Source organism: Anopheles marshallii (assembly GCF_943734725.1).
Source record: "Anopheles marshallii chromosome X unlocalized genomic scaffold, idAnoMarsDA_429_01 X_unloc_10, whole genome shotgun sequence".
Lineage (NCBI taxonomy): Eukaryota > Metazoa > Arthropoda > Insecta > Diptera > Culicidae > Anopheles > Anopheles marshallii.
The window spans coordinates 101820-128994 of NW_026525669.1; the positions used below are offsets into that span (position 1 = coordinate 101820).

The 27175-nt window shown below is 40.9% G+C and overlaps 2 protein-coding genes across 2 annotated transcripts; one reads left to right on the forward strand and one right to left on the reverse strand.

The window, feature by feature from the left end:
- Positions 1-513: 513 nt before the first annotated feature.
- LOC128716771 (uncharacterized) lies at positions 514-6114 on the reverse strand. The gene has a single exon (XM_053811380.1). It carries the CDS (start codon positions 6112-6114, stop codon positions 514-516), a length of 5601 nt encoding a protein of 1866 aa, XP_053667355.1.
- Positions 6115-6605: 491 nt separating this feature from the next.
- Positions 6606-12206, forward strand: LOC128716770 (uncharacterized). The gene has a single exon (XM_053811379.1). The coding sequence runs from the start codon at positions 6606-6608 to the stop codon at positions 12204-12206; it is 5601 nt and encodes a 1866-aa protein (XP_053667354.1).
- The last annotated feature ends 14969 nt before the right edge of the window (positions 12207-27175 follow it).

Genomic DNA, 27175 nt, shown 5'->3' on the forward strand with positions numbered 1-27175 from the left:
TACATTAAAAAACGTATTTAAATCGTCGAAAACGTAGTACGTGTAAAGATTGTGATCGAACGGTACGCGCGCGCATGTAAATCTCGCCATCGGGAGTAGTGTAATTCGCGAAGTGTTGCGGATGGTTTTAGCACCAAAGGGAAACAATAATGTAGATTTAAAGTGTTATATTATAAGAAAATCACAAAATTAGTGCACTTCCCGATGGTTTGCGGTCAAAGAGGTCGAAGGCGCGTCCTTCGGCCCTATTTATGCCTTTTTTCCTGCTTCGTCGCCATCGCAATCGTGGTTGTCATGATGGTGGGCACTGTCACACCATCCTCCTAATCTTAGAATCCTACAACAGCGCAACTGTTGTAGGGTAACACTGCTAACTCAATACGTAAACAACGCGTTGTGCTCGCATTCACAACATTCTCCCCACCAGTGTAACGCTCCGGTGCGTTACACTATCCTAACGTTTGTTTACTTCTGATTCGTACAATCTGTCAAAACCCGCGGCCTACTATTCGCTTATCCTGCTGTTCCCACGTCCAAAACCGCAATTTTTGTCGCTGGTCTTTCCAAAATACCATTGGCCGTTTGTACTCTCGCCCGCCTAACCTGATCATCCTTGGCGCGGGTCACCTCGAGTACGCGTCCCATAGGCCAGGTATTCCGAGGTAAGTTCCCATCCACAATCAACACTACGTCTCCCACCTTGATCGGTGGCGCCGGGTGGAACCATTTTGTCCTGCGTGTGAGTGTTGGCAAATATTCCGCTATCCACCGCTTCCAAAAGATATCCGCGTTCACTTGCACAGCACCCCAAGACGTCCGTATGGCTGTCGGCGAATCGTCGAAGCAGACGGCCGGCTTACTCCCGTCGGGGCTTCCCAGTAGTAGGTGATTTGGCGTTATTGGGCAGTCGGATTCCTCGTCGAGTGGTACGTAGGTCAGCGGTCTAGAGTTGATCATCATCTCCACTTCAGCCAATGTTGATATCAAGATTTCATCCGTAGGGAGACGTGGTAGATCAAAACCGCTCAAGATTTTCTTCACTGACTGCACGAGACGTTCCCAGCTTCCGCCGAAATGGGGTGCCGCCGGCGGGTTGAACTTCCACTTCAGCTCCGGACCGCTGAATCTTAACTTCAGCGCGTTCTCGTCTACATCCTTCAAGGCGACCTTAAGCTCTTTCGCCGCACCAACAAAATTAGTGCCTCGGTCGCTGATTATTTCCCGAGGGGAACCTCTTCTTGCGATGAACCGCCGAATCGCTAAAATACACGAAGCAGTCGTTAGTGCGTGTGCTACCTCTAAATGCACTGCTCTCGTCGTGAGGCAGGTGAACAGTGCTCCCCAGCGCTTCTCCGAGTGCCGCCCCACTACCACAAAAATTGGTCCGAAGTAATCCAGCCCAGTGTATGTAAATGCTCGCTGGCTTACTGCTACTCTCTGTCGGGGAATATCGCCCATTAAGGGTGGATTTGGTGCAGCATTTCTTATCTTGCAGTGCTGGCAACCACGTCGAACCCGGTTGAACTCCACCAGCACCTTCGGAATGTAATACCGTGTTCGGAGTTGGCCTACCACCGTACTATGGCTCTGATGGCAATATCGCTCGTGGAAGTCCCTGATGATCAGATCCGTGACGGGATGTCGCCTAGGTAAGATGATAGGCTTCCCCAGTGAAGCACCCAGTGGTGTATAATTATTCAACCTCCCCCGCATTCTTAAAATACCTCTTTCGTCGATTTCAGGAGATAATTTATACAGCGAGCTATCTGGTCCGATCACTCTCTTCCAAGGATGTTTCTGCTTCGCGCCACTGCTCAGCCGTCTGATGTCAGCGGCAAATCCATCCAACTGTACCCATATGTACAATGACCGCTCCGCAGCAAACAGCTCCTCCTGCGTCAGCGGCCCTCCAACTTTCTCTTCTCGCCTAACTCGTCGTTGCAGGTTCCCAATGTACCGGTGAATGTAGCCCACCGTTCGCAGCAACTTCTTCCATCGCGAGAAGTGGGTGAAATCAACTATAATGTTGACTACAGCGTGGTGTGATACGCTCTTGCGTATTTCCTCCGATGTTTCACCAGGATCGTTGTTATTAATTGGCCACTTTTCCTCCGCCTCCCACAGGAACTCTGGCCCGCGAAACCATCTGCTGGATGAGGTCAGGTCGGGATCTCCTTGCCATTTCGTTCCGTCATCTGCTACGTTGATCTTAGTGGAAAGCCATCGCCATTCATTAGTGTTTGTTATTTCGAACAATTCACTCACCCGGAAAGCGACGAATGTGCTAAACCGCCTATGGTCCGACCTAATCCAGCTCACAACGTTCCGTGAATCCGTCCAGAACATCCTTCTGTCGATCTTCAATCGATGTGTCTTGGTGATATGGTCCGCAAAACGTGCTCCTATTACAGCTGCTTGAAGCTCCAGCCGTGGTATGGACAGAAGCTTCAGTGGAGCAACCCGCGTCTTAGATCCAATCAGGGCGCACTCCACAACACCATTCTCTTCGAAGCGTAGGTAAGCAACCGCGGCCATCCCACTCTGGCTCGCATCGGTGAAAACATGTAGTTGCACGTTTGATTTATTCGCTGACGTTAGGGTTCGATAACACCTCCCGATTGTCAGCTTCTCTAATTCCGGCAATAATCCAACCCATCTTAACCATTTCCTTGCAGCTTCACCTTCGATTATTTTGTCCCAGTGTATGCCGGATCTACATAAATCCTGCAGGAGAACCTTGAGGAACATGAGGAAATGGCCAATAAGCCCCAAGGGATCGTAGATCATCATAAGCGTACTTAGCACTTCGCGTCTTGATGGTAATCTACTACCTGCCAACAGCTTCTCGTCGATACGCGGATTTATACGAAAGGTAAATGTATCATCAGCCGTATTCCACCACATACCTAAGACTTTTTCGGTGTCTTGATTCGAGCTCATGTCGATGCATATATTGTTGTTGGCTCCCCACCGTAGCTTGTCCACAACTTCCTTCGCGTTAGACAACCAATTCCGGATCTCGAAACCGCCCTTCGAATGCACGAACCTCACGTTCTCCGCCAAAGCAACTGCCTCATCGACAGTTTCGACACTCGCCAACAGGTCGTCTACATAATGCTCGTACTTGATACATTCCGCTGCTCGGGGAAAGCGTTCAGCAAATCTATCCGCGTTGAGATTCTTTACGAAGTGAGCGGCCGCAGGCGAGCAAGCAGCGCCGAAAGTCATCACGGAAACGGCATATACGCTAGGTTCTCCATTCTGCTTGCTGCCATCGTCCCAGAAAATCATCTGGCTTCGTTGATCAACGGGATTCATGCGTACCTGGAAAAACATTTCTCGTATGTCTCCAGTTATGGCAATTCGATTCTCTCGAAATTTGTACAGCACCTGTACAAGCCCCACTAGTTGGTCCGGACCGGTAAGCAGGAATGTGTTTAAGCTCACCCCATGCACTTGTGCAGCGGCGTCAAACACCATACGCAACTTCCCGGGTTTATTAGGGTTGTAAACTGGGAAAATCGGCAAGTACCAGTCCCTATCCTTCCTCTCCATAATTTCTTCTTCCGGAACGCGCTGAATGTACCCTTTCTCTGCATACTCGTGCATCTTATTGTTGATCGCCCTCGCTAATTCCGGATTTTTGTCACATTTCCTTTTCAGGCACGCGTGACGTTTAAGAGCCATCTCGCGGCTGCATGGGAGGCGCACATCATCATACTTCCATAGTAAACATGTTTCGTAGCGGTCTTCTAACAGGCGCGTTCCGGTATTTAGCAACTTGGTCGCACGTTCTTCTTCCTTCGAAACAAGTTTACTTGAAACGCTTACTCCAATCGAATCCAAAGAGAAGTATTCCTTTAACGCCATGTTCAGCTTCTGATCGCTTTTCCCATTACAGGTACACAAATGGAAATTATGATACGCCGTAGCACTTACGGAGGTAGGTGTGTAGCACGGACCAGACACTGTCCACCCGAGTCTCGTCTTAGCGGCGATCGGCTCGTTGAAACTCCCTTCCACGCAACGCAGCAGCTTACCCAGATGAATATCATTGACGCCGATCAGGATACGTGGTGTTGCATTCGTGTAGGGAACAATCGGGAGTCCCTTCAGATGTGGATATAACTCCACCAGCTTCCCGATCGATAACGTCTGCGCCGGCAGCGAGAGATCACGCAAGGTGTGTGCCTTCCGAATGTCGAACACCACTGCTCCTTGGTGCACACCCGAAATCCGCAGCTGAACTTCCCTCGAATCGGATTCGTCGCGCTGTGTATCGTCCGTCCACTTCAAACACAAAGGGTTCAACGTGCCCTCGATTCCCAATTCGTCAATCAGCCTGCGATCCACAAATGTTGCCGAAGACCCTTCATCTAAAAATGCGAATGTTGTTATGGCAGTCTTCTCTCCGTGCACTACAACGGGAACATAGCGGAAAAGTGTGTTATTGTCATTACCAACGTGAGAGTTCAGTGAATGAGTAGTTTGTGTGTTCTTGCGTGATAGTGGTTTTTGTTCCGTGTAATGTAACAGTTTGTGATGCGTTTCCGAACAACCGTCGGTACCACATCGAGTCCTTACGAAGCAAGTGCCCCTATGTGTTCCCAAGCACGTGACACATAGTTTGCGCCCTTGAATGTGCGATCGCCTCTCCCGCACCGTCATTTCCATAAACCGTGCACAATCGGCCAGTGTGCGGCAGGAATCGTGACACAGCGCACAATATGTTTTCCGCGTAGTGTTGTGTACGTTAACGTGCGCGTGTGCTTTTCTTACCGGTAGTGGCCGTGATGTTTCGGGTCGCGTCGTTGGCTCGAAGGTTTTCGAAGCGGCGCTCGCAGCCACCGCAATCTCTGAAAACCACTTGTCGAACTCCCTGATGGTTTCCCGCGACAGTTTGAGCTTGTAACGAGCCCACTCTAACCTGCGCTCGGCGGGAAGCTTCGTTACCAGTTCTCTTAGTAACGTGACGTTGCAATCGTAGTCCTGCAGCCCCGAAACCTCTATCGTAGCGCACATTTTCCGCACCATTTTTCCAAACGCGGCTAGCGTCTCCAATCGTTCGGTCCGAACGGGGGGTAGCCTCCTCACCTTTTCCACCAGATCGTCCACTATGAGATCTGGTCTACCGTACTCAGTGCACAAGATCTCCATCACTTTGGCCAGACCATCCGGTAGCAGCATGATGTGGTCGACCGACTCCAGTGCTGGCCCCCGTAGGGCCTTTTGTAGGCGGATCAGGTTCTCATCATCACTAAACCCACAGAGAACAGTGGATCGCTGATACGTCGCGTAGAACAGTCCCCACTGCCCTACGTCTCCGGAGAAAACTGGAAGATCCTTCGGGATTGACCTCCGCGCTTCCTCTTGACTTGGCGTCAGACGGGACACGCGAACCTGCATCCCGGGATTCGGCGCCATTGTCGAATTCGGCCCCGGATTTTTCTCCTGCTTGAAATGCCGTTCAAGCCTCCCTTCGCGGTGCATTTTAATGGAGTCTTCCACCGCACGCCTCCACTGCGCGTACTCTCGTTCTTGCGCCGCTGCTTGGTCCGCTGCCCATGTCGTGTCGTACTCCGGTGGACATCGGGTTGTTGCCGGGGTCAAAGGTTGATGACCTCGGGCGTCGTCCACCATCCCGCCATCGTACCGCAACGGTGCCGGAGCTCTGCGTGTTACCCACGCACCCGCGGTCGCAATTGGGGTCACCGGTGGATGACCCGAGCCGCCATTATTAATATCGTCGTCATGGTGACGACTCAACGGCGTCGTTCCGACGCGGCTCGTTTCCTGCAACCAGGCTGCCGTTTTAGCTACATACGTGCTTACCTGGCTGCTACGGTCCGAAATTTCCTCTTCGAGCTCGATTTCGCGCAGCTCGATCTCCAGCTCCTTTCGGGCGTTTTCTAGTTTGAGCTGCTTTTTCTGCAGCTCGATTCGCCTTCTCCTTACCTCCAGGTCCTGGGGTAGAATGGCGGGTGACACATCCCCGTCCTTCGGTGGTTCCTCCACGACGCTCACACGCCTTCCCGACGGGTTTGCCGATGTGGTCGCCTGCTGCTCCGGCAGCTCTACGACCTCCTGGCAGCTAGTGTCCAATGCTCTGTCCATCACAACTTAACTTTACTTCACTTCGTGTTGTGAATGCGAGCACAACGCGTTGTTTACGTATTGAGTTAGCAGTGTTACCCTACAACAGTTGCGCTGTTGTAGGATTCTAAGATTAGGAGGATGGTGTGACAGTGCCCACCATCATGACAACCACGATTGCGATGGCGACGAAGCAGGAAAAAAGGCATAAATAGGGCCGAAGGACGCGCCTTCGACCTCTTTGACCGCAAACCATCGGGAAGTGCCCTAATTTTGTGATTTTCTTATAATATAACACTTTAAATCTACATTATTGTTTCCCTTTGGTGCTAAAACCATCCGCAACATTTCACAAAATTAGATCACTTCACTTGTTCGGTACATTAAAAAACGTATTTAAATCGTCGAAAACGTAGTACGTGTAAAGATTGCGATCGAACGGTACGCGCGCGCATGTAAATCTCGCCATCGGGAGTAGTGTAATTCGCGAAGTGAAGTAAAGTTAAGTTGTGATGGACAGAGCATTGGACACTAGCTGCCAGGAGGTCGTAGAGCTGCCGGAGCAGCAGGCGACCACATCGGCAAACCCGTCGGGAAGGCGTGTGAGCGTCGTGGAGGAACCACCGAAGGACGGGGATGTGTCACCCGCCATTCTACCCCAGGACCTGGAGGTAAGGAGAAGGCGAATCGAGCTGCAGAAAAAGCAGCTCAAACTAGAAAACGCCCGAAAGGAGCTGGAGATCGAGCTGCGCGAAATCGAGCTCGAAGAGGAAATTTCGGACCGTAGCAGCCAGGTAAGCACGTATGTAGCTAAAACGGCAGCCTGGTTGCAGGAAACGAGCCGCGTCGGAACGACGCCGTTGAGTCGTCACCATGACGACGATATTAATAATGGCGGCTCGGGTCATCCACCGGTGACCCCAATTGCGACCGCGGGTGCGTGGGTAACACGCAGAGCTCCGGCACCGTTGCGGTACGATGGCGGGATGGTGGACGACGCCCGAGGTCATCAACCTTTGACCCCGGCAACAACCCGATGTCCACCGGAGTACGACACGACATGGGCAGCGGACCAAGCAGCGGCGCAAGAACGAGAGTACGCGCAGTGGAGGCGTGCGGTGGAAGACTCCATTAAAATGCACCGCGAAGGGAGGCTTGAACGGCATTTCAAGCAGGAGAAAAATCCGGGGCCGAATTCGACAATGGCGCCGAATCCCGGGATGCAGGTTCGCGTGTCCCGTCTGACGCCAAGTCAAGAGGAAGCGCGGAGGTCAATCCCGAAGGATCTTCCAGTTTTCTCCGGAGACGTAGGGCAGTGGGGACTGTTCTACGCGACGTATCAGCGATCCACTGTTCTCTGTGGGTTTAGTGATGATGAGAACCTGATCCGCCTACAAAAGGCCCTACGGGGGCCAGCACTGGAGTCGGTCGACCACATCATGCTGCTACCGGATGGTCTGGCCAAAGTGATGGAGATCTTGTGCACTGAGTACGGTAGACCAGATCTCATAGTGGACGATCTGGTGGAAAAGGTGAGGAGGCTACCCCCCGTTCGGACCGAACGATTGGAGACGCTAGCCGCGTTTGGAAAAATGGTGCGGAAAATGTGCGCTACGATAGAGGTTTCGGGGCTGCAGGACTACGACTGCAACGTCACGTTACTAAGAGAACTGGTAACGAAGCTTCCCGCCGAGCGCAGGTTAGAGTGGGCTCGTTACAAGCTCAAACTGTCGCGGGAAACCATCAGGGAGTTCGACAAGTGGTTTTCAGAGATTGCGGTGGCTGCGAGCGCCGCTTCGAAAACCTTCGAGCCAACGACGCGACCCGAAACATCACGGCCACTACCGGTAAGAAAAGCACACGCGCACGTTAACGTACACAACACTACGCGGAAAACATATTGTGCGCTGTGTCACGATTCCTGCCGCACACTGGCCGATTGTGCACGGTTTATGGAAATGACGGTGCGGGAGAGGCGATCGCACATTCAAGGGCGCAAACTATGTGTCACGTGCTTGGGAACACATAGGGGCACTTGCTTCGTAAGGACTCGATGTGGTACCGACGGTTGTTCGGAAACGCATCACAAACTGTTACATTACACGGAACAAAAACCACTATCACGCAAGAACACACAAACTACTCATTCACTGAACTCTCACGTTGGTAATGACAATAACACACTTTTCCGCTATGTTCCCGTTGTAGTGCACGGAGAGAAGACTGCCATAACAACATTCGCATTTTTAGATGAAGGGTCTTCGGCAACATTTGTGGATCGCAGGCTGATTGACGAATTGGGAATCGAGGGCACGTTGAACCCTTTGTGTTTGAAGTGGACGGACGATACACAGCGCGACGAATCCGATTCGAGGGAAGTTCAGCTGCGGATTTCGGGTGTGCACCAAGGAGCAGTGGTGTTCGACATTCGGAAGGCACACACCTTGCGTGATCTCTCGCTGCCGGCGCAGACGTTATCGATCGGGAAGCTGGTGGAGTTATATCCACATCTGAAGGGACTCCCGATTGTTCCCTACACGAATGCAACACCACGTATCCTGATCGGCGTCAATGATATTCATCTGGGTAAGCCGCTGCGTTGCGTGGAAGGGAGTTTCAACGAGCCGATCGCCGCTAAGACGAGACTCGGGTGGACAGTGTCTGGTCCGTGCTACACACCTGCCTCCGTAAGTACTACGGCGTATCATAATTTCCATTTGTGTACCTGTAATGGGAAAAGCGATCAGAAGCTGAACATGGCGTTAAAGGAATACTTCTCTTTGGATTCGATTGGAGTAAGCGTTTCAAGTAAACTTGTTTCGAAGGAAGAAGAACGTGCGACCAAGTTGCTAAATACCGGAACGCGCCTGTTAGAAGACCGCTACGAAACATGTTTACTATGGAAGTATGATGATGTGCGCCTCCCATGCAGCCGCGAGATGGCTCTTAAACGTCACGCGTGCCTGAAAAGGAAATGTGACAAAAATCCGGAATTAGCGAGGGCGATCAACAATAAGATGCACGAGTATGCAGAGAAAGGGTACATTCAGCGCGTTCCGGAAGAAGAAATTATGGAGAGGAAGGATAGGGACTGGTACTTGCCGATTTTCCCAGTTTACAACCCTAATAAACCCGGGAAGTTGCGTATGGTGTTTGACGCCGCTGCACAAGTGCATGGGGTGAGCTTAAACACATTCCTGCTTACCGGTCCGGACCAACTAGTGGGGCTTGTACAGGTGCTGTACAAATTTCGAGAGAATCGAATTGCCATAACTGGAGACATACGAGAAATGTTTTTCCAGGTACGCATGAATCCCGTTGATCAACGAAGCCAGATGATTTTCTGGGACGATGGCAGCAAGCAGAATGGAGAACCTAGCGTATATGCCGTTTCCGTGATGACTTTCGGCGCTGCTTGCTCGCCTGCGGCCGCTCACTTCGTAAAGAATCTCAACGCGGATAGATTTGCTGAACACTTTCCCCGAGCAGCGGAATGTATCAAGTACGAGCATTATGTAGACGACCTGTTGGCGAGTGTCGAAACTGTCGATGAGGCAGTTGCTTTGGCGGAGAACGTGAGGTTCGTGCATTCGAAGGGCGGTTTCGAGATCCGGAATTGGTTGTCTAACGCGAAGGAAGTTGTGGACAAGCTACGGTGGGGAGCCAACAACAACATATGCATCGACATGAGCTCGAATCAAGACACCGAAAAAGTCTTAGGTATGTGGTGGAATACGGCTGATGATACATTTACCTTTCGTATAAATCCGCGTATCGACGAGAAGCTGTTGGCAGGTAGTAGATTACCATCAAGACGCGAAGTGCTAAGTACGCTTATGATGATCTACGATCCCTTGGGGCTTATTGGCCATTTCCTCATGTTCCTCAAGGTTCTCCTGCAGGATTTATGTAGATCCGGCATACACTGGGACAAAATAATCGAAGGTGAAGCTGCAAGGAAATGGTTAAGATGGGTTGGATTATTGCCGGAATTAGAGAAGCTGACAATCGGGAGGTGTTATCGAACCCTAACGTCAGCGAATAAATCAAACGTGCAACTACATGTTTTCACCGATGCGAGCCAGAGTGGGATGGCCGCGGTTGCTTACCTACGCTTCGAAGAGAATGGTGTTGTGGAGTGCGCCCTGATTGGATCTAAGACGCGGGTTGCTCCACTGAAGCTTCTGTCCATACCACGGCTGGAGCTTCAAGCAGCTGTAATAGGAGCACGTTTTGCGGACCATATCACCAAGACACATCGATTGAAGATCGACAGAAGGATGTTCTGGACGGATTCACGGAACGTTGTGAGCTGGATTAGGTCGGACCATAGGCGGTTTAGCACATTCGTCGCTTTCCGGGTGAGTGAATTGTTCGAAATAACAAACACTAATGAATGGCGATGGCTTTCCACTAAGATCAACGTAGCAGATGACGGAACGAAATGGCAAGGAGATCCCGACCTGACCTCATCCAGCAGATGGTTTCGCGGGCCAGAGTTCCTGTGGGAGGCGGAGGAAAAGTGGCCAATTAATAACAACGATCCTGGTGAAACATCGGAGGAAATACGCAAGAGCGTATCACACCACGCTGTAGTCAACATTATAGTTGATTTCACCCACTTCTCGCGATGGAAGAAGTTGCTGCGAACGGTGGGCTACATTCACCGGTACATTGGGAACCTGCAACGACGAGTTAGGCGAGAAGAGAAAGTTGGAGGGCCGCTGACGCAGGAGGAGCTGTTTGCTGCGGAGCGGTCATTGTACATATGGGTACAGTTGGATGGATTTGCCGCTGACATCAGACGGCTGAGCAGTGGCGCGAAGCAGAAACATCCTTGGAAGAGAGTGATCGGACCAGATAGCTCGCTGTATAAATTATCTCCTGAAATCGACGAAAGAGGTATTTTAAGAATGCGGGGGAGGTTGAATAATTATACACCACTGGGTGCTTCACTGGGGAAGCCTATCATCTTACCTAGGCGACATCCCGTCACGGATCTGATCATCAGGGACTTCCACGAGCGATATTGCCATCAGAGCCATAGTACGGTGGTAGGCCAACTCCGAACACGGTATTACATTCCGAAGGTGCTGGTGGAGTTCAACCGGGTTCGACGTGGTTGCCAGCACTGCAAGATAAGAAATGCTGCACCAAATCCACCCTTAATGGGCGATATTCCCCGACAGAGAGTAGCAGTAAGCCAGCGAGCATTTACATACACTGGGCTGGATTACTTCGGACCAATTTTTGTGGTAGTGGGGCGGCACTCGGAGAAGCGCTGGGGAGCACTGTTCACCTGCCTCACGACGAGAGCAGTGCATTTAGAGGTAGCACACGCACTAACGACTGCTTCGTGTATTTTAGCGATTCGGCGGTTCATCGCAAGAAGAGGTTCCCCTCGGGAAATAATCAGCGACCGAGGCACTAATTTTGTTGGTGCGGCGAAAGAGCTTAAGGTCGCCTTGAAGGATGTAGACGAGAACGCGCTGAAGTTAAGATTCAGCGGTCCGGAGCTGAAGTGGAAGTTCAACCCGCCGGCGGCACCCCATTTCGGCGGAAGCTGGGAACGTCTCGTGCAGTCAGTGAAGAAAATCTTGAGCGGTTTTGATCTACCACGTCTCCCTACGGATGAAATCTTGATATCAACATTGGCTGAAGTGGAGATGATGATCAACTCTAGACCGCTGACCTACGTACCACTCGACGAGGAATCCGACTGCCCAATAACGCCAAATCACCTACTACTGGGAAGCCCCGACGGGAGTAAGCCGGCCGTCTGCTTCGACGATTCGCCGACAGCCATACGGACGTCTTGGGGTGCTGTGCAAGTGAACGCGGATATCTTTTGGAAGCGGTGGATAGCGGAATATTTGCCAACACTCACACGCAGGACAAAATGGTTCCACCCGGCGCCACCGATCAAGGTGGGAGACGTAGTGTTGATTGTGGATGGGAACTTACCTCGGAATACCTGGCCTATGGGACGCGTACTCGAGGTGACCCGCGCCAAGGATGATCAGGTTAGGCGGGCGAGAGTACAAACGGCCAATGGTATTTTGGAAAGACCAGCGACAAAAATTGCGGTTTTGGACGTGGGAACAGCAGGATAAGCGAATAGTAGGCCGCGGGTTTTGACAGATTGTACGAATCAGAAGTAAACAAACGTTAGGATAGTGTAACGCACCGGAGCGTTACACTGGTGGGGAGAATGTTGTGAATGCGAGCACAACGCGTTGTTTACGTATTGAGTTAGCAGTGTTACCCTACAACAGTTGCGCTGTTGTAGGATTCTAAGATTAGGAGGATGGTGTGACAGTGCCCACCATCATGACAACCACGATTGCGATGGCGACGAAGCAGGAAAAAAGGCATAAATAGGGCCGAAGGACGCGCCTTCGACCTCTTTGACCGCAAACCATCGGGAAGTGCACTAATTTTGTGATTTTCTTATAATATAACACTTTAAATCTACATTATTGTTTCCCTTTGGTGCTAAAACCATCCGCAACACTCACCAAAACATCATTTTTAAGCCCCCAAAATAATGATAAGTGCATTTCAAGATCGATTTCTGACACTTTTCTGCAAACCAAAATTTCAATGTAACTAGTCAAACTTGTATGGAGCTGCGTAATAAAACTTGACTTTGACAAATCATTTTGTCTTAAACTCACCAAAACATCATTTTTAAGCCCCCAAAATAATGAAAAGTGCATTTCAAGATCGATTTCTGACACTTTTCTGCAAACCAAAATTTCAATGTAACTAGTCAAGCTTGTATAGAACTGCCTATTAAAACTTGACTTTGACAAATCATTTTTTCATCAACTCGCCAAAAAATTATTTTTAAGCCCCCAAAATAATGAAAAGTGCATTTCAAGATCGATTTCTGACACTTTTCTGCAAACCAAAATTTCAATGTAACTAGTCAAACTTGTATGGAGCTGCGTAATAAAACTTGACTTTGACAAATCATTTTGTCTTAAACTCACCAAAACATCATTTTTAAGCCCCCAAAATAATGAAAAGTGCATTTCAAGATCGATTTCTGAAACTTTTCTGCAAACCAAAATTTCAATGTAACTAGTCAAACTTGTATGGAGCTGCGTAATAAAACTTGACTTTGACAAATCAGTTTATCATAAACTCACCAAAACATCATTTTTAAGCCCCCAAAATAATGAAAAGTGCATTTCAAGATCGATTTCTGACACTTTTCTGCAAACCAAAATTTCAATGTAACTAGTCAAACTTGTATGGAGCTGCGTAATAAAACTTGACTTTGACAAATCATTTTGTCTTAAACTCACCAAAACATAATTTTTAAGCCCCCAAAATAATGAAAAACGCATTTCAAGATCGATTTCTGACACTTTTCTGCAAACCAAAATTTCAATGTAACTAGTCAAACTTGTATGGAGCTGCGTAATAAAACTTGACTTTGACAAATCAGTTTATCATAAACTCACCAAAACATCATTTTTAAGCCCCCAAAATAATGAAAAGTGCATTTCAAGATCGATTTCTGACACTTTTCTGCAAACCAAAATTTCAATGTAACTAGCCAAACTTGTATGGAGCTGCGTAATAAAACTTGACTTTGACAAATCAGTTTATCATAAACTCACCAAAACATCATTTTTAAGCCCCCAAAATAATGAAAAGTGCATTTCAAGATCGATTTCTGACACTTTTCTGCAAACCAAAATTTCAATGTAACTAGCCAAACTTGTATGGAGCTGCGTAATAAAACTTGACTTTGACAAATCAGTTTATCATAAACTCACCAAAACATAATTTTTAAGCCCCCAAAATAATGAAAAGTGCATTTCAAGATCGATTTCTGACACTTTTCTGCAAACCAAAATTTCAATGTAACTGGTCAAACTTGTATGGAGCTGCGTAATAAAACTTGACTTTGACAAATCAGTTTATCATAAACTCACCAAAACATAATTTTTAAGCCCCCAAAATAATGAAAAGTGCATTTCAAGATCGATTTCTGACACTTTTCTGCAAACCAAAATTTCAATGTAACTAGTCAAACTTGTATGGAGCTGCGTAATAAAACTTGACTTTGACAAATCATTTTGTCCTAAACTCACCAAAACATCATTTTTAAGCCCCCAAAATAATGAAAAGTGCATTTCAAGATCGATTTCTGACACTTTTCTGCAAACCAAAATTTCAATGTAACTAGTCAAACTTGTATGGAGCTGCGTAAAAAAACTTGACTTTGACAAATCAGTTTATCATAAACTCGCCAAAACATCATTTTTAAGCCCCCAAAATAATGAAAAGTGCATTTCAAGATCGATTTCTGACACTTTTCTGCAAACCAAAATTTCAATGTAACTAGTCAAACTTGTATGGAGCTGCGTAAAAAAACTTGACTTTGACAAATCAGTTTATCATAAACTCACCAAAACATCATTTTTAAGCCCCCAAAATAATGAAAAGTGCATTTCAAGATCGATTTCTGACACTTTTCTGCAAACCAAAATTTCAATGTAACTAGTCAAACTTGTATGGAGCTGCGTAATAAAACTTGACTTTGACAAATCAGTTTATCATAAACTCACCAAAACATCATTTTTAAACCCCCAAAATAATGAAAAGTGCATTTCAAGATCGATTTCTGACACTTTTCTGCAAACCAAAATTTCAATGTAACTAGTCAAACTTGTATGGAGCTGCGTAATAAAACTTGACTTTGACAAATCAGTTTATCATAAACTCACCAAAACATCATTTTTAAGCCCCCAAAATAATGAAAAGTGCATTTCAAGATCGATTTCTGACACTTTCCTGCAAACCAAAATTTCAATGTAACTAGTCAAACTTGTATGGAGCTGCGTAATAAAACTTGACTTTGACAAATCAGTTTATCATAAACTCACCAAAACATCATTTTTAAGCCCCCAAAATAATGAAAAGTGCATTTCAAGATCGATTTCTGACACTTTTCTGCAAACCAAAATTTCAATGTAACTAGTCAAACTTGTATGGAGCTGCGTAATAAAACTTGACTTTGACAAATCAGTTTATGATAAACTCACCAAAACATCATTTTTAAACCCCCAAAATAATGAAAAACGCATTTCAAGATCGATTTCTGACACTTTTCTGCAAACCAAAATTTCAATGTAACTAGTCAAACTTGTATGGAGCTGCGTAACAAAACTTGACTTTGACAAATCAGTTTATCATAAACTCACCAAAACATCATTTTTAAGCCCCCAAAATAATGAAAAGTGCATTTCAAGATCGATTTCTGACACTTTTCTGCAAACCAAAATTTCAATGTAACTAGTCAAACTTGTATGGAGCTGCGTAACAAAACTTGACTTTGACAAATCAGTTTATCATAAACTCACCAAAACATCATTTTTAAGCCCCCAAAATAATGAAAAGTGCATTTCAAGATCGATTTCTGACACTTTTCTGCAAACCAAAATTTCAATGTAACTAGTCAAACTTGTATGGAGCTGCGTAATAAAACTTGACTTTGACAAATCATTTTGTCCCAACTCACCAAAACATCATTTTTAAGCCCCCAAAATAATGAAAAGTGCATTTCAAGATCGATTTCTGACACTTTTCTGCAAACCAAAATTTCAATGTAACTAGTCAAACTTGTATGGAGCTGCGTAATAAAACTTGACTTTGACAAATCATTTTGTCTTAAACTCACCAAAACATCATTTTTAAGCCCCCAAAATAATGAAAAACGCATTTCAAGATCGATTTCTGACACTTTTCTGCAAACCAAAATTTCAATGTAACTAGTCAAACTTGTATGGAGCTGCGTAACAAAACTTGACTTTGACAAATCATTTTTTCAAAAACTCACCAAAACATCATGTTTAAGTCACCAAAATAATGAAAAGTGCATTTCAAGATCGATTTCTGACACTTTTCTGCAAACCAAAATTTCAATGTAACTAGTCAAGCTTGTATGGAGCTGCGTAATAAAACTTGACTTTGACAAATCAGTTTATCATAAACTCACCAAAACATAATTTTTAAGCCCCCAAAATTATGAAAAGTGCATTTCAAGATCGATTTCTGACACTTTCCTGCAAACCAAAATTTCAATGTAACTAGTCAAACTTGTATGGAGCTGCGTAACAAAACTTGACTTTGACAAATCAGTTTATCATAAACTCACCAAAACATAATTTTTAAGCCCCCAAAATAATGAAAAGTGCATTTCAAGATCGATTTCTGACACTTTTCTGCAAACCAAAATTTCAATGTAACTAGCCAAACTTGTATGGAGCTGCGTAAAAAAACTTGACTTTGACAAATCAGTTTATCATAAACTCACCAAAACATCATTTTTAAGCCCCCAAAATAATGAAAAGTGCATTTCAAGATCGATTTCTGACACTTTTCTGCAAACCAAAATTTCAATGTAACTAGTCAAACTTGTATGGAGCTGCGTAATAAAACTTGACTTTGACAAATCAGTTTATCATAAACTCACCAAAACATCATTTTTAAACCCCCAAAATAATGAAAAACGCATTTCAAGATCGATTTCTGACACTTTTCTGCAAACCAAAATTTCAATGTAACTAGTCAAACTTGTATGGAGCTGCGTAATAAAACTTGACTTTGACAAATCAGTTTATCATAAACTCACCAAAACATAATTTTTAAGCCCCCAAAATAATGAAAAGTGCATTTCAAGATCGATTTCTGACACTTTTCTGCAAACCAAAATTTCAATGTAACTAGTCAAACTTGTATGGAGCTGCGTAACAAAACTTGACTTTGACAAATCAGTTTATCATAAACTCACCAAAACATCATTTTTAAGCCCCCAAAATAATGAAAAGTGCATTTCAAGATCGATTTCTGACACTTTTCTGCAAACCAAAATTTCAATGTAACTAGTCAAACTTGTATGGAGCTGCGTAATAAAACTTGACTTTGAAAATCATTTTGTCCCAACTCACCAAAACATCATTTTTAAGCCCCCAAAATAATGAAAAGTGCATTTCAAGATCGATTTCTGACACTTTTCTGCAAACCAAAATTTCAATGTAACTAGTCAAACTTGTATGGAGCTGCGTAATAAAACTTGACTTTGACAAATCAGTTTATCATAAACTCACCAAAACATCATTTTTAAGCCCCCAAAATAATGAAAAGTGCATTTCAAGATCGATTTCTGACACTTTTCTGCAAACCAAAATTTCAATGTAACTAGTCAAACTTGTATGGAGCTGCGTAATAAAACTTGACTTTGACAAATCAGTTTATCATAAACTCACCAAAACATCATTTTTAAACCCCCAAAATAATGAAAAGTGCATTTCAAGATCGATTTCTGACACTTTTCTGCAAACCAAAATTTCAATGTAACTAGTCAAACTTGTATGGAGCTGCGTAATAAAACTTGACTTTGACAAATCAGTTTATCATAAACTCACCAAAACATCATTTTTAAGCCCCCAAAATAATGAAAAGTGCATTTCAAGATCGATTTCTGACACTTTCCTGCAAACCAAAATTTCAATGTAACTAGTCAAACTTGTATGGAGCTGCGTAATAAAACTTGACTTTGACAAATCAGTTTATCATAAACTCACCAAAACATCATTTTTAAGCCCCCAAAATAATGAAAAGTGCATTTCAAGATCGATTTCTGACACTTTTCTGCAAACCAAAATTTCAATGTAACTAGTCAAACTTGTATGGAGCTGCGTAATAAAACTTGACTTTGACAAATCAGTTTATCATAAACTCACCAAAACATCATTTTTAAACCCCCAAAATAATGAAAAACGCATTTCAAGATCGATTTCTGACACTTTTCTGCAAACCAAAATTTCAATGTAACTAGTCAAACTTGTACGGAGCTGCGTAACAAAACTTGACTTTGACAAATCAGTTTATCATAAACTCACCAAAACATCATTTTTAAGCCCCCAAAATAATGAAAAGTGCATTTCAAGATCGATTTCTGACACTTTTCTGCAAACCAAAATTTCAATGTAACTAGTCAAACTTGTATGGAGCTGCGTAACAAAACTTGACTTTGACAAATCATTTTGTCCCAACTCACCAAAACATCATTTTTAAGCCCCCAAAATAATGAAAAGTGCATTTCAAGATCGATTTCTGACACTTTTCTGCAAACCAAAATTTCAATGTAACTAGTCAAACTTGTATGGAGCTGCGTAATAAAACTTGACTTTGACAAATCATTTTGTCTTAAACTCACCAAAACATCATTTTTAAGCCCCCAAAATAATGAAAAACGCATTTCAAGATCGATTTCTGACACTTTTCTGCAAACCAAAATTTCAATGTAACTAGTCAAACTTGTATGGAGCTGCGTAACAAAACTTGACTTTGACAAATCATTTTTTCAAAAACTCACCAAAACATCATGTTTAAGTCACCAAAATAATGAAAAGTGCATTTCAAGATCGATTTCTGACACTTTTCTGCAAACCAAAATTTCAATGTAACTAGTCAAGCTTGTATGGAGCTGCGTAATAAAACTTGACTTTGACAAATCAGTTTATCATAAACTCACCAAAACATAATTTTTAAGCCCCCAAAATAATGAAAAGTGCATTTCAAGATCGATTTCTGACACTTTTCTGCAAACCAAAATTTCAATTTAACTAGTCAAACTTGTATGGAGCTGCGTAATAAAACTTGACTTTGACAAATCAGTTTATCATAAACTCACCAAAACATCATTTTTAAGCCCCCAAAATAATGAAAAGTGCATTTCAAGATCGATTTCTGACACTTTTCTGCAAACCAAAATTTCAATGTAACTAGTCAAGCTTGTATGGAGCTGCGTAATAAAACTTGACTTTGACAAATCAGTTTATCATAAACTCACCAAAACATAATTTTTAAGCCCCCAAAATTATGAAAAGTGCATTTCAAGATCGATTTCTGACACTTTCCTGCAAACCAAAATTTCAATGTAACTAGTCAAACTTGTATGGAGCTGCGTAATAAAACTTGACTTTGACAAATCAGTTTATCATAAACTCACCAAAACATCATTTTTAAGCCCCCAAAATAATGAAAAGTGCATTTCAAGATCGATTTCTGACACTTTTCTGCAAACCAAAATTTCAATTTAACTAGTCAAACTTGTATGGAGCTGCGTAATAAAACTTGACTTTGACAAATCAGTTTATCATAAACTCACCAAAACATCATTTTTAAACCCCCAAAATAATGAAAAACGCATTTCAAGATCGATTTCTGACACTTTTCTGCAAACCAAAATTTCAATGTAACTAGTCAAACTTGTATGGAGCTGCGTAACAAAACTTGACTTTGACAAATCAGTTTATCATAAACTCACCAAAACATCATTTTTAAGCCCACAAAATAATGAAAAGTGCATTTCAAGATCGATTTCTGACACTTTTCTGCAAACCAAAATTTCAATGTAACTAGTCAAACTTGTATGGAGCTGCGTAATAAAACTTGACTTTGACAAATCATTTTGTCTTAAACTCACCAAAACATCATTTTTAAGCCCCCAAAATAATGAAAAGTGCATTTCAAGATCGATTTCTGACACTTTTCTGCAAACCAAAATTTCAATGTAACTAGTCAAACTTGTATGGAGCTGCGTAATAAAACTTGACTTTGACAAATCATGTTTTCATAAATTCGCCAAAACATCATTTTTAAGCCCCCAAAATAATGAAAAGTGCATTTCAAGATCGATTTCTGAAACTTTTCTGCAAACCAAAATTTCAATGTAACTAGTCAAACTTGTATGGAGCTGCGTAATAAAACTTGACTTTGACAAATCAGTTTATCATAAACTCACCAAAACATAATTTTTAAGCCCCCAAAATAATGAAAAGTGCATTTCAAGATCGATTTCTGACACTTTTCTGCAAACCAAAAGTTCAGTGTAACTAGTCAAACTTGTATGGAGCTGCGTAATAAAACTTGACTTTGACAAATCATTTTTTCATAAACTCGCCAAAACATCATTTTTAAGCCCCCAAAATAATGAAAAGTGCATTTCAAGATCGATTTCTGACACTTTTCTGCAAACCAAAATTTCAATGTAACTAGTCAAACTTGTATGGAGCTGCGTAATAAAACTTGACTTTGACAAATCAGTTTATCATAAACTCACCAAAACATAATTTTTAAGCCCCCAAAATAATGAAAAGTGCATTTCAAGATCGATTTCTGACACTTTTCTGCAAACCAAAATTTCAATGTAACTAGTCAAACTTGTATGGAGCTGCGTAATAAAACTTGACTTTGACAAATCAGTTTATCATAAACTCACCAAAACATAATTTTTAAGCCCCCAAAATAATGAAAAGTGCATTTCAAGATCGATTTCTGACACTTTTCTGCAAACCAAAATTTCAATGTAACTAGTCAAACTTGTATGGAGCTGCGTAATAAAACTTGACTTTGACAAATCATTTTGTCTTAAACTCACCAAAACATCATTTTTAAGCCCCCAAAATAATGATAAGTGCATTTCAAGATCGATTTCTGACACTTTTCTGCAAACCAAAATTTCAATGTAACTAGTCAAACTTGTATGGAGCTGCGTAATAAAACTTGACTTTGACAAATCAGTTTATCATAAACTCACCAAAACATAATTTTTAAGCCCCCAAAATAATGAAAAGTGCATTTCAAGATCGATTTCTGACACTTTTCTGCAAACCAAAATTTCAATGTAACTAGTCAAACTTGTATGGAGCTGCGTAATAAAACTTGACTTTGACAAATCAGTTTATCATAAACTCACCAAAACATAATTTTTAAGCCCCCAAAATAATGAAAAGTGCATTTCAAGATCGATTTCTGAAACTTTTCTGCAAACCAAAATTTCAATGTAACTAGTCAAACTTGTATGGAGCTGCGTAATAAAACTTGACTTTGACAAATCAGTTTATCATAAACTCACCAAAACATCATTTTTAAGCCCCCAAAATAATGAAAAGTGCATTTCAAGATCGATTTCTGACACTTTTCTGCAAACCAAAATTTCATTGTTACTAGTCAAACTTGTATGGAGCTGCGTAATAAAACTTGACTTTGACAAATCATTTTGTCTTAAACTCACCAAAACATCATTTTTAAGCCCCCAAAATAATGAAAAGTGCATTTCAAGATCGATTTCTGAAACTTTTCTGCAAACCAAAATTTCAATGTAACTAGTCAAGCTTGTATGGAACTGCCTATTAAAACTTGACTTTGACAAATCATTTTTTCATAAACTCGCCAAAACATCATTTTTAAGCCCCCAAAATAATGATAAGTGCATTTCAAGATCGATTTCTGACACTTTTCTGCAAACCAAAATTTCAATGTAACTAGTCAAACTTGTATGGAGCTGCGTAATAAAACTTGACTTTGACAAATCAGTTTATCATAAACTCACCAAAACATAATTTTTAAGCCCCCAAAATAATGAAAAGTGCATTTCAAGATCGATTTCTGACACTTTTCTGCAAACCAAAATTTCAATGTAACTAGTCAAACTTGTATGGAGCTGCGTAATAAAACTTGACTTTGACAAATCAGTTTATCATAAACTCACCAAAACATAATTTTTAAGCCCCCAAAATAATGAAAAGTGCATTTCAAGATCGATTTCTGACACTTTTCTGCAAACCAAAATTTCAATGTAACTAGTCAAACTTGTATGGAGCTGCGTAATAAAACTTGACTTTGACAAATCAGTTTATCATAAACTCACCAAAACATCATTTTTAAGCCCTCAAAATAATGAAAAGTGCATTTCAAGATCGATTTCTGAAACTTTTCTGCAAACCAAAATTTCATTGTTACTAGTCAAACTTGTATGGAGCTGCGTAATAAAACTTGACTTTGACAAATCATTTTGTCTTAAACTCACCAAAACATCATTTTTAAGCCCCCAAAATAATGAAAAGTGCATTTCAAGATCGATTTCTGACACTTTTCTGCAAACCAAAATTTCAATGTAACTAGTCAAACTTGTATGGAGCTGCGTAATAAAACTTGACTTTGACAAATCATTTTGTCTTAAACTCACCAAAACATCATTTTTAAGCCCTCAAAATAATGAAAAGTGCATTTCAAGATCGATTTCTGAAACTTTTCTGCAAACCAAAATTTCATTGTTACTAGTCAAACTTGTATGGAGCTGCGTAATAAAACTTGACTTTGACAAATCATTTTGTCTTAAACTCACCAAAACATCATTTTTAAGCCCCCAAAATAATGAAAAGTGCATTTCAAGATCGATTTCTGACACTTTTCTGCAAACCAAAATTTCAATGTAACTAGTCAAACTTGTATGGAGCTGCGTAATAAAACTTGACTTTGACAAATCAGTTTATCATAAACTCACCAAAACATAATTTTTAAGCCCCCAAAATAATGAAAAGTGCATTTCAAGATCGATTTCTGACACTTTTCTGCAAACCAAAATTTCAATGTAACTAGTCAAACTTGTATGGAGCTGCGTAATAAAACTTGACTTTGACAAATCAGTTTATCATAAACTCACCAAAACATAATTTTTAAGCCCCCAAAATAATGAAAAGTGCATTTCAAGATCGATTTCTGACACTTTTCTGCAAACCAAAATTTCAATGTAACTAGTCAAACTTGTATGGAGCTGCGTAATAAAACTTGACTTTGACAAATCAGTTTATCATAAACTCACCAAAACATAATTTTTAAGCCCCCAAAATAATGAAAAGTGCATTTCAAGATCGATTTCTGACACTTTTCTGCAAACCAAAATTTCAATGTAACTAGTCAAACTTGTATGGAGCTGCGTAATAAAACTTGACTTTGACAAATCAGTTTATCATAAACTCACCAAAACATCATTTTTAAGCCCTCAAAATAATGAAAAGTGCATTTCAAGATCGATTTCTGAAACTTTTCTGCAAACCAAAATTTCATTGTTACTAGTCAAACTTGTATGGAGCTGCGTAATAAAACTTGACTTTGACAAATCATTTTGTCTTAAACTCACCAAAACATCATTTTTAAGCCCCCAAAATAATGAAAAGTGCATTTCAAGATCGATTTCTGACACTTTTCTGCAAACCAAAATTTCAATGTAACTAGTCAAACTTGTATGGAGCTGCGTAATAAAACTTGACTTTGACAAATCATTTTTTCATAAACTCGCCAAAACATAATTTTTAAGCCCCCAAAATAATGAAAAGTGCATTTCAAGATCGATTTCTGACACTTTTCTGCAAACCAAAATTTCAATGTAACTAGTCAAACTTGTATGGAGCTGCGTAATAAAACTTGACTTTGACAAATCAGTTTATCATAAACTCACCAAAACATAATTTTTAAGCCCCCAAAATAATGAAAAGTGCATTTCAAGATCGATTTCTGACACTTTTCTGCAAACCAAAATTTCAATGTAACTAGTCAAACTTGTATGGAGCTGCGTAATAAAACTTGACTTTGACAAATCAGTTTATCATAAACTCACCAAAACATAATTTTTAAGCCCCCAAAATAATGAAAAGTGCATTTCAAGATCGATTTCTGACACTTTTCTGCAAACCAAAATTTCAATGTAACTAGTCAAACTTGTATGGAGCTGCGTAATAAAACTTGACTTTGACAAATCAGTTTATCATAAACTCACCAAAACATCATTTTTAAGCCCTCAAAATAATGAAAAGTGCATTTCAAGATCGATTTCTGAAACTTTTCTGCAAACCAAAATTTCATTGTTACTAGTCAAACTTGTATGGAGCTGCGTAATAAAACTTGACTTTGACAAATCATTTTGTCTTAAACTCACCAAAACATCATTTTTAAGCCCCCAAAATAATGAAAAGTGCATTTCAAGATCGATTTCTGAAACTTTTCTGCAAACCAAAATTTCAATGTAACTAGTCAAACTTGTATGGAGCTGCGTAATAAAACTTGACTTTGACAAATCAGTTTATCATAAACTCACCAAAACATCATTTTTAAGCCCCCAAAATAATGAAAAACGCATTTCAAGATCGATTTCTGACACTTTTCTGCAAACCAAAATTTCAATGTAACTAGTCAAACTTGTATGGAGCTGCGTAATAAAACTTGACTTTGACAAATCAGTTTATCATAAACTCACCAAAACATAATATTTAAGCCCCCAAAATAATGAAAAGTGCATTTCAAGATCGATTTCTGACACTTTTCTGCAAACCAAAATTTCAATGTAACTAGTCAAACTTGTATGGAGCTGCGTAATAAAACTTGACTTTGACAAATCATTTTGTCTTAAACTCACCAAAACATCATTTTTAAGCCCCCAAAATAATGAAAAGTGCATTTCAAGATCGATTTCTGACACTTTTCTGCAAACCAAAATTTCAATGTAACTAGTCAAACTTGTATGGAGCTGCGTAATAAAACTTGACTTTGACAAATCAGTTTATCATAAACTCACCAAAACATAATTTTTAAGCCCCCAAAATAATGAAAAGTGCATTTCAAGATCGATTTCTGACACTTTTCTGCAAACCAAAATTTCAATGTAACTAGTCAAACTTGTATGGAGCTGCGTAATAAAACTTGACTTTGACAAATCAGTTTATCATAAACTCACCAAAACATCATTTTTAAGCCCCCAAAATAATGAAAAGTGCATTTCAAGATCGATTTCTGAAACTTTTCTGCAAACCAAAATTTCAGTGTAACTAGTCAAACTTGTATGGAGCTGCGTAATAAAACTTGACTTTGACAAATCATTTTGTCTTAAACTCACCAAAACATCATTTTTAAGCCCCCAAAATAATGAAAAGTGCATTTCAAGATCGATTTCTGAAACTTTTCTGCAAACCAAAATTTCAATGTAACTAGTCAAGCTTGTATGGAACTGCGTAATAAAACTTGACTTTGACAAATCAGTTTATCATAAACTCACCAAAACATCATTTTTAAGCCCCCAAAATAATGAAAAGTGCATTTCAAGATCGATTTCTGACACTTTTCTGCAAACCAAAATTTCAGTGTAACTAGTCAAACTTGTATGGAGCTGCGTAATAAAACTTGACTTTGACAAATCAGTTTATCATAAACTCACCAAAACATAATTTTTAAGCCCCCAAAATAATGAAAAGTGCATTTCAAGATCGATTTCTGACACTTTTCTGCAAACCAAAATTTCAATGTAACTAGTCAAGCTTGTATGGAACTGCGTAATAAAACTTGACTTTGACAAATCATTTTTTCATAAACTCGCCAAAACATCATTTTTAAGCCCCCAAAATAATGAAAAACGTATTTCAAGATCGATTTCTGAAACTTTTCTGCAAACCAATATTTCATTGTTACTAGTCAAACTTGTATGGAGCTGCGTAATAAAACTTGACTTTGACAAATCATTTTGTCTTAAACTCACCAAAACATCATTTTTAAGCCCCCAAAATAATGAAAAGTGCATTTCAAGATCGATTTCTGAAACTTTTCTGCAAACCAAAATTTCAATGTAACTAGTCAAACTTGTATGGAGCTGCGTAATAAAACTTGACTTTGACAAATCAGTTTATCATAAACTCACCAAAACATAATTTTTAAGCCCCCAAAATAATGAAAAGTGCATTTCAAGATCGATTTCTGACACTTTTCTGCAAACCAAAATTTCAATGTAACTAGTCAAGCTTGTATGGAACTGCCTATTAAAACTTGACTTTGACAAATCATTTTTTCATAAACTCGCCAAAACATCATTTTTAAGCCCCCAAAATAATGAAAAACGTATTTCAAGATCGATTTCTGAAACTTTTCTGCAAACCAATATTTCATTGTTACTAGTCAAACTTGTATGGAGCTGCGTAATAAAACTTGACTTTGACAAATCATTTTGTCTTAAACTCACCAAAACATCATTTTTAAGCCCCCAAAATAATGAAAAGTGCATTTCAAGATCGATTTCTGAAACTTTTCTGCAAACCAAAATTTCAGTGTAACTAGTCAAACTTGTATGGAGCTGCGTAATAAAACTTGACTTTGACAAATCATTTTGTCTTAAACTCACCAAAACATCATTTTTAAGCCCCCAAAATAATGAAAAGTGCATTTCAAGATCGATTTCTGAAACTTTTCTGCAAACCAAAATTTCAATGTAACTAGTCAAACTTGTATGGAGCTGCGTAATAAAACTTGACTTTGACAAATCATTTTGTCTTAAACTCACCAAAACATAATTTTTAAGCCCCCAAAATAATGAAAAGTGCATTTCAAGATCGATTTCTGACACTTTTCTGCAAACCAAAATTTCAATGTAACTAGTCAAACTTGTATGGAGCTGCGTAATAAAACTTGACTTTGACAAATCAGTTTATCGTAAACTCACCAAAACATCATTTTTAAGCCCCCAAAATAATGAAAAGTGCATTTCAAGATCGATTTCTGACACTTTTCTGCAAACCAAAATTTCAATGTAACTAGTCAAACTTGTATGGAGCTGCGTAATAAAACTTGACTTTGACAAATCAGTTTATCATAAACTCACCAAAACATAATTTTTAAGCCCCCAAAATAATGAAAAGTGCATTTCAAGATCGATTTCTGAAACTTTTCTGCAAACCAAAATTTCAGTGTAACTAGTCAAACTTGTATGGAGCTGCGTAATAAAACTTGACTTTGACAAATCATTTTGTCTTAAACTCACCAAAACATCATTTTTAAGCCCCCAAAATAATGAAAAGTGCATTTCAAGATCGATTTCTGACACTTTTCTGCAAACCAAAATTTCAATGTAACTAGTCAAACTTGTATGGAGCTGCGTAATAAAACTTGACTTTGACAAATCAGTTTATCATAAACTCACCAAAACATATTTTTAAGCCCCCAAAATAATGAAAAGTGCATTTCAAGATCGATTTCTGACACTTTTCTGCAAACCAAAATTTCAATGTAACTAGTCAAGCTTGTATGGAACTGCGTAATAAAACTTGACTTTGACAAATCATTTTGTCTTAAACTCACCAAAACATCATTTTTAAGCCCCCAAAATAATGAAAAGTGCATTTCAAGATCGATTTCTGACACTTTTCTGCAAACCAAAATTTCAATGTAACTAGTCAAA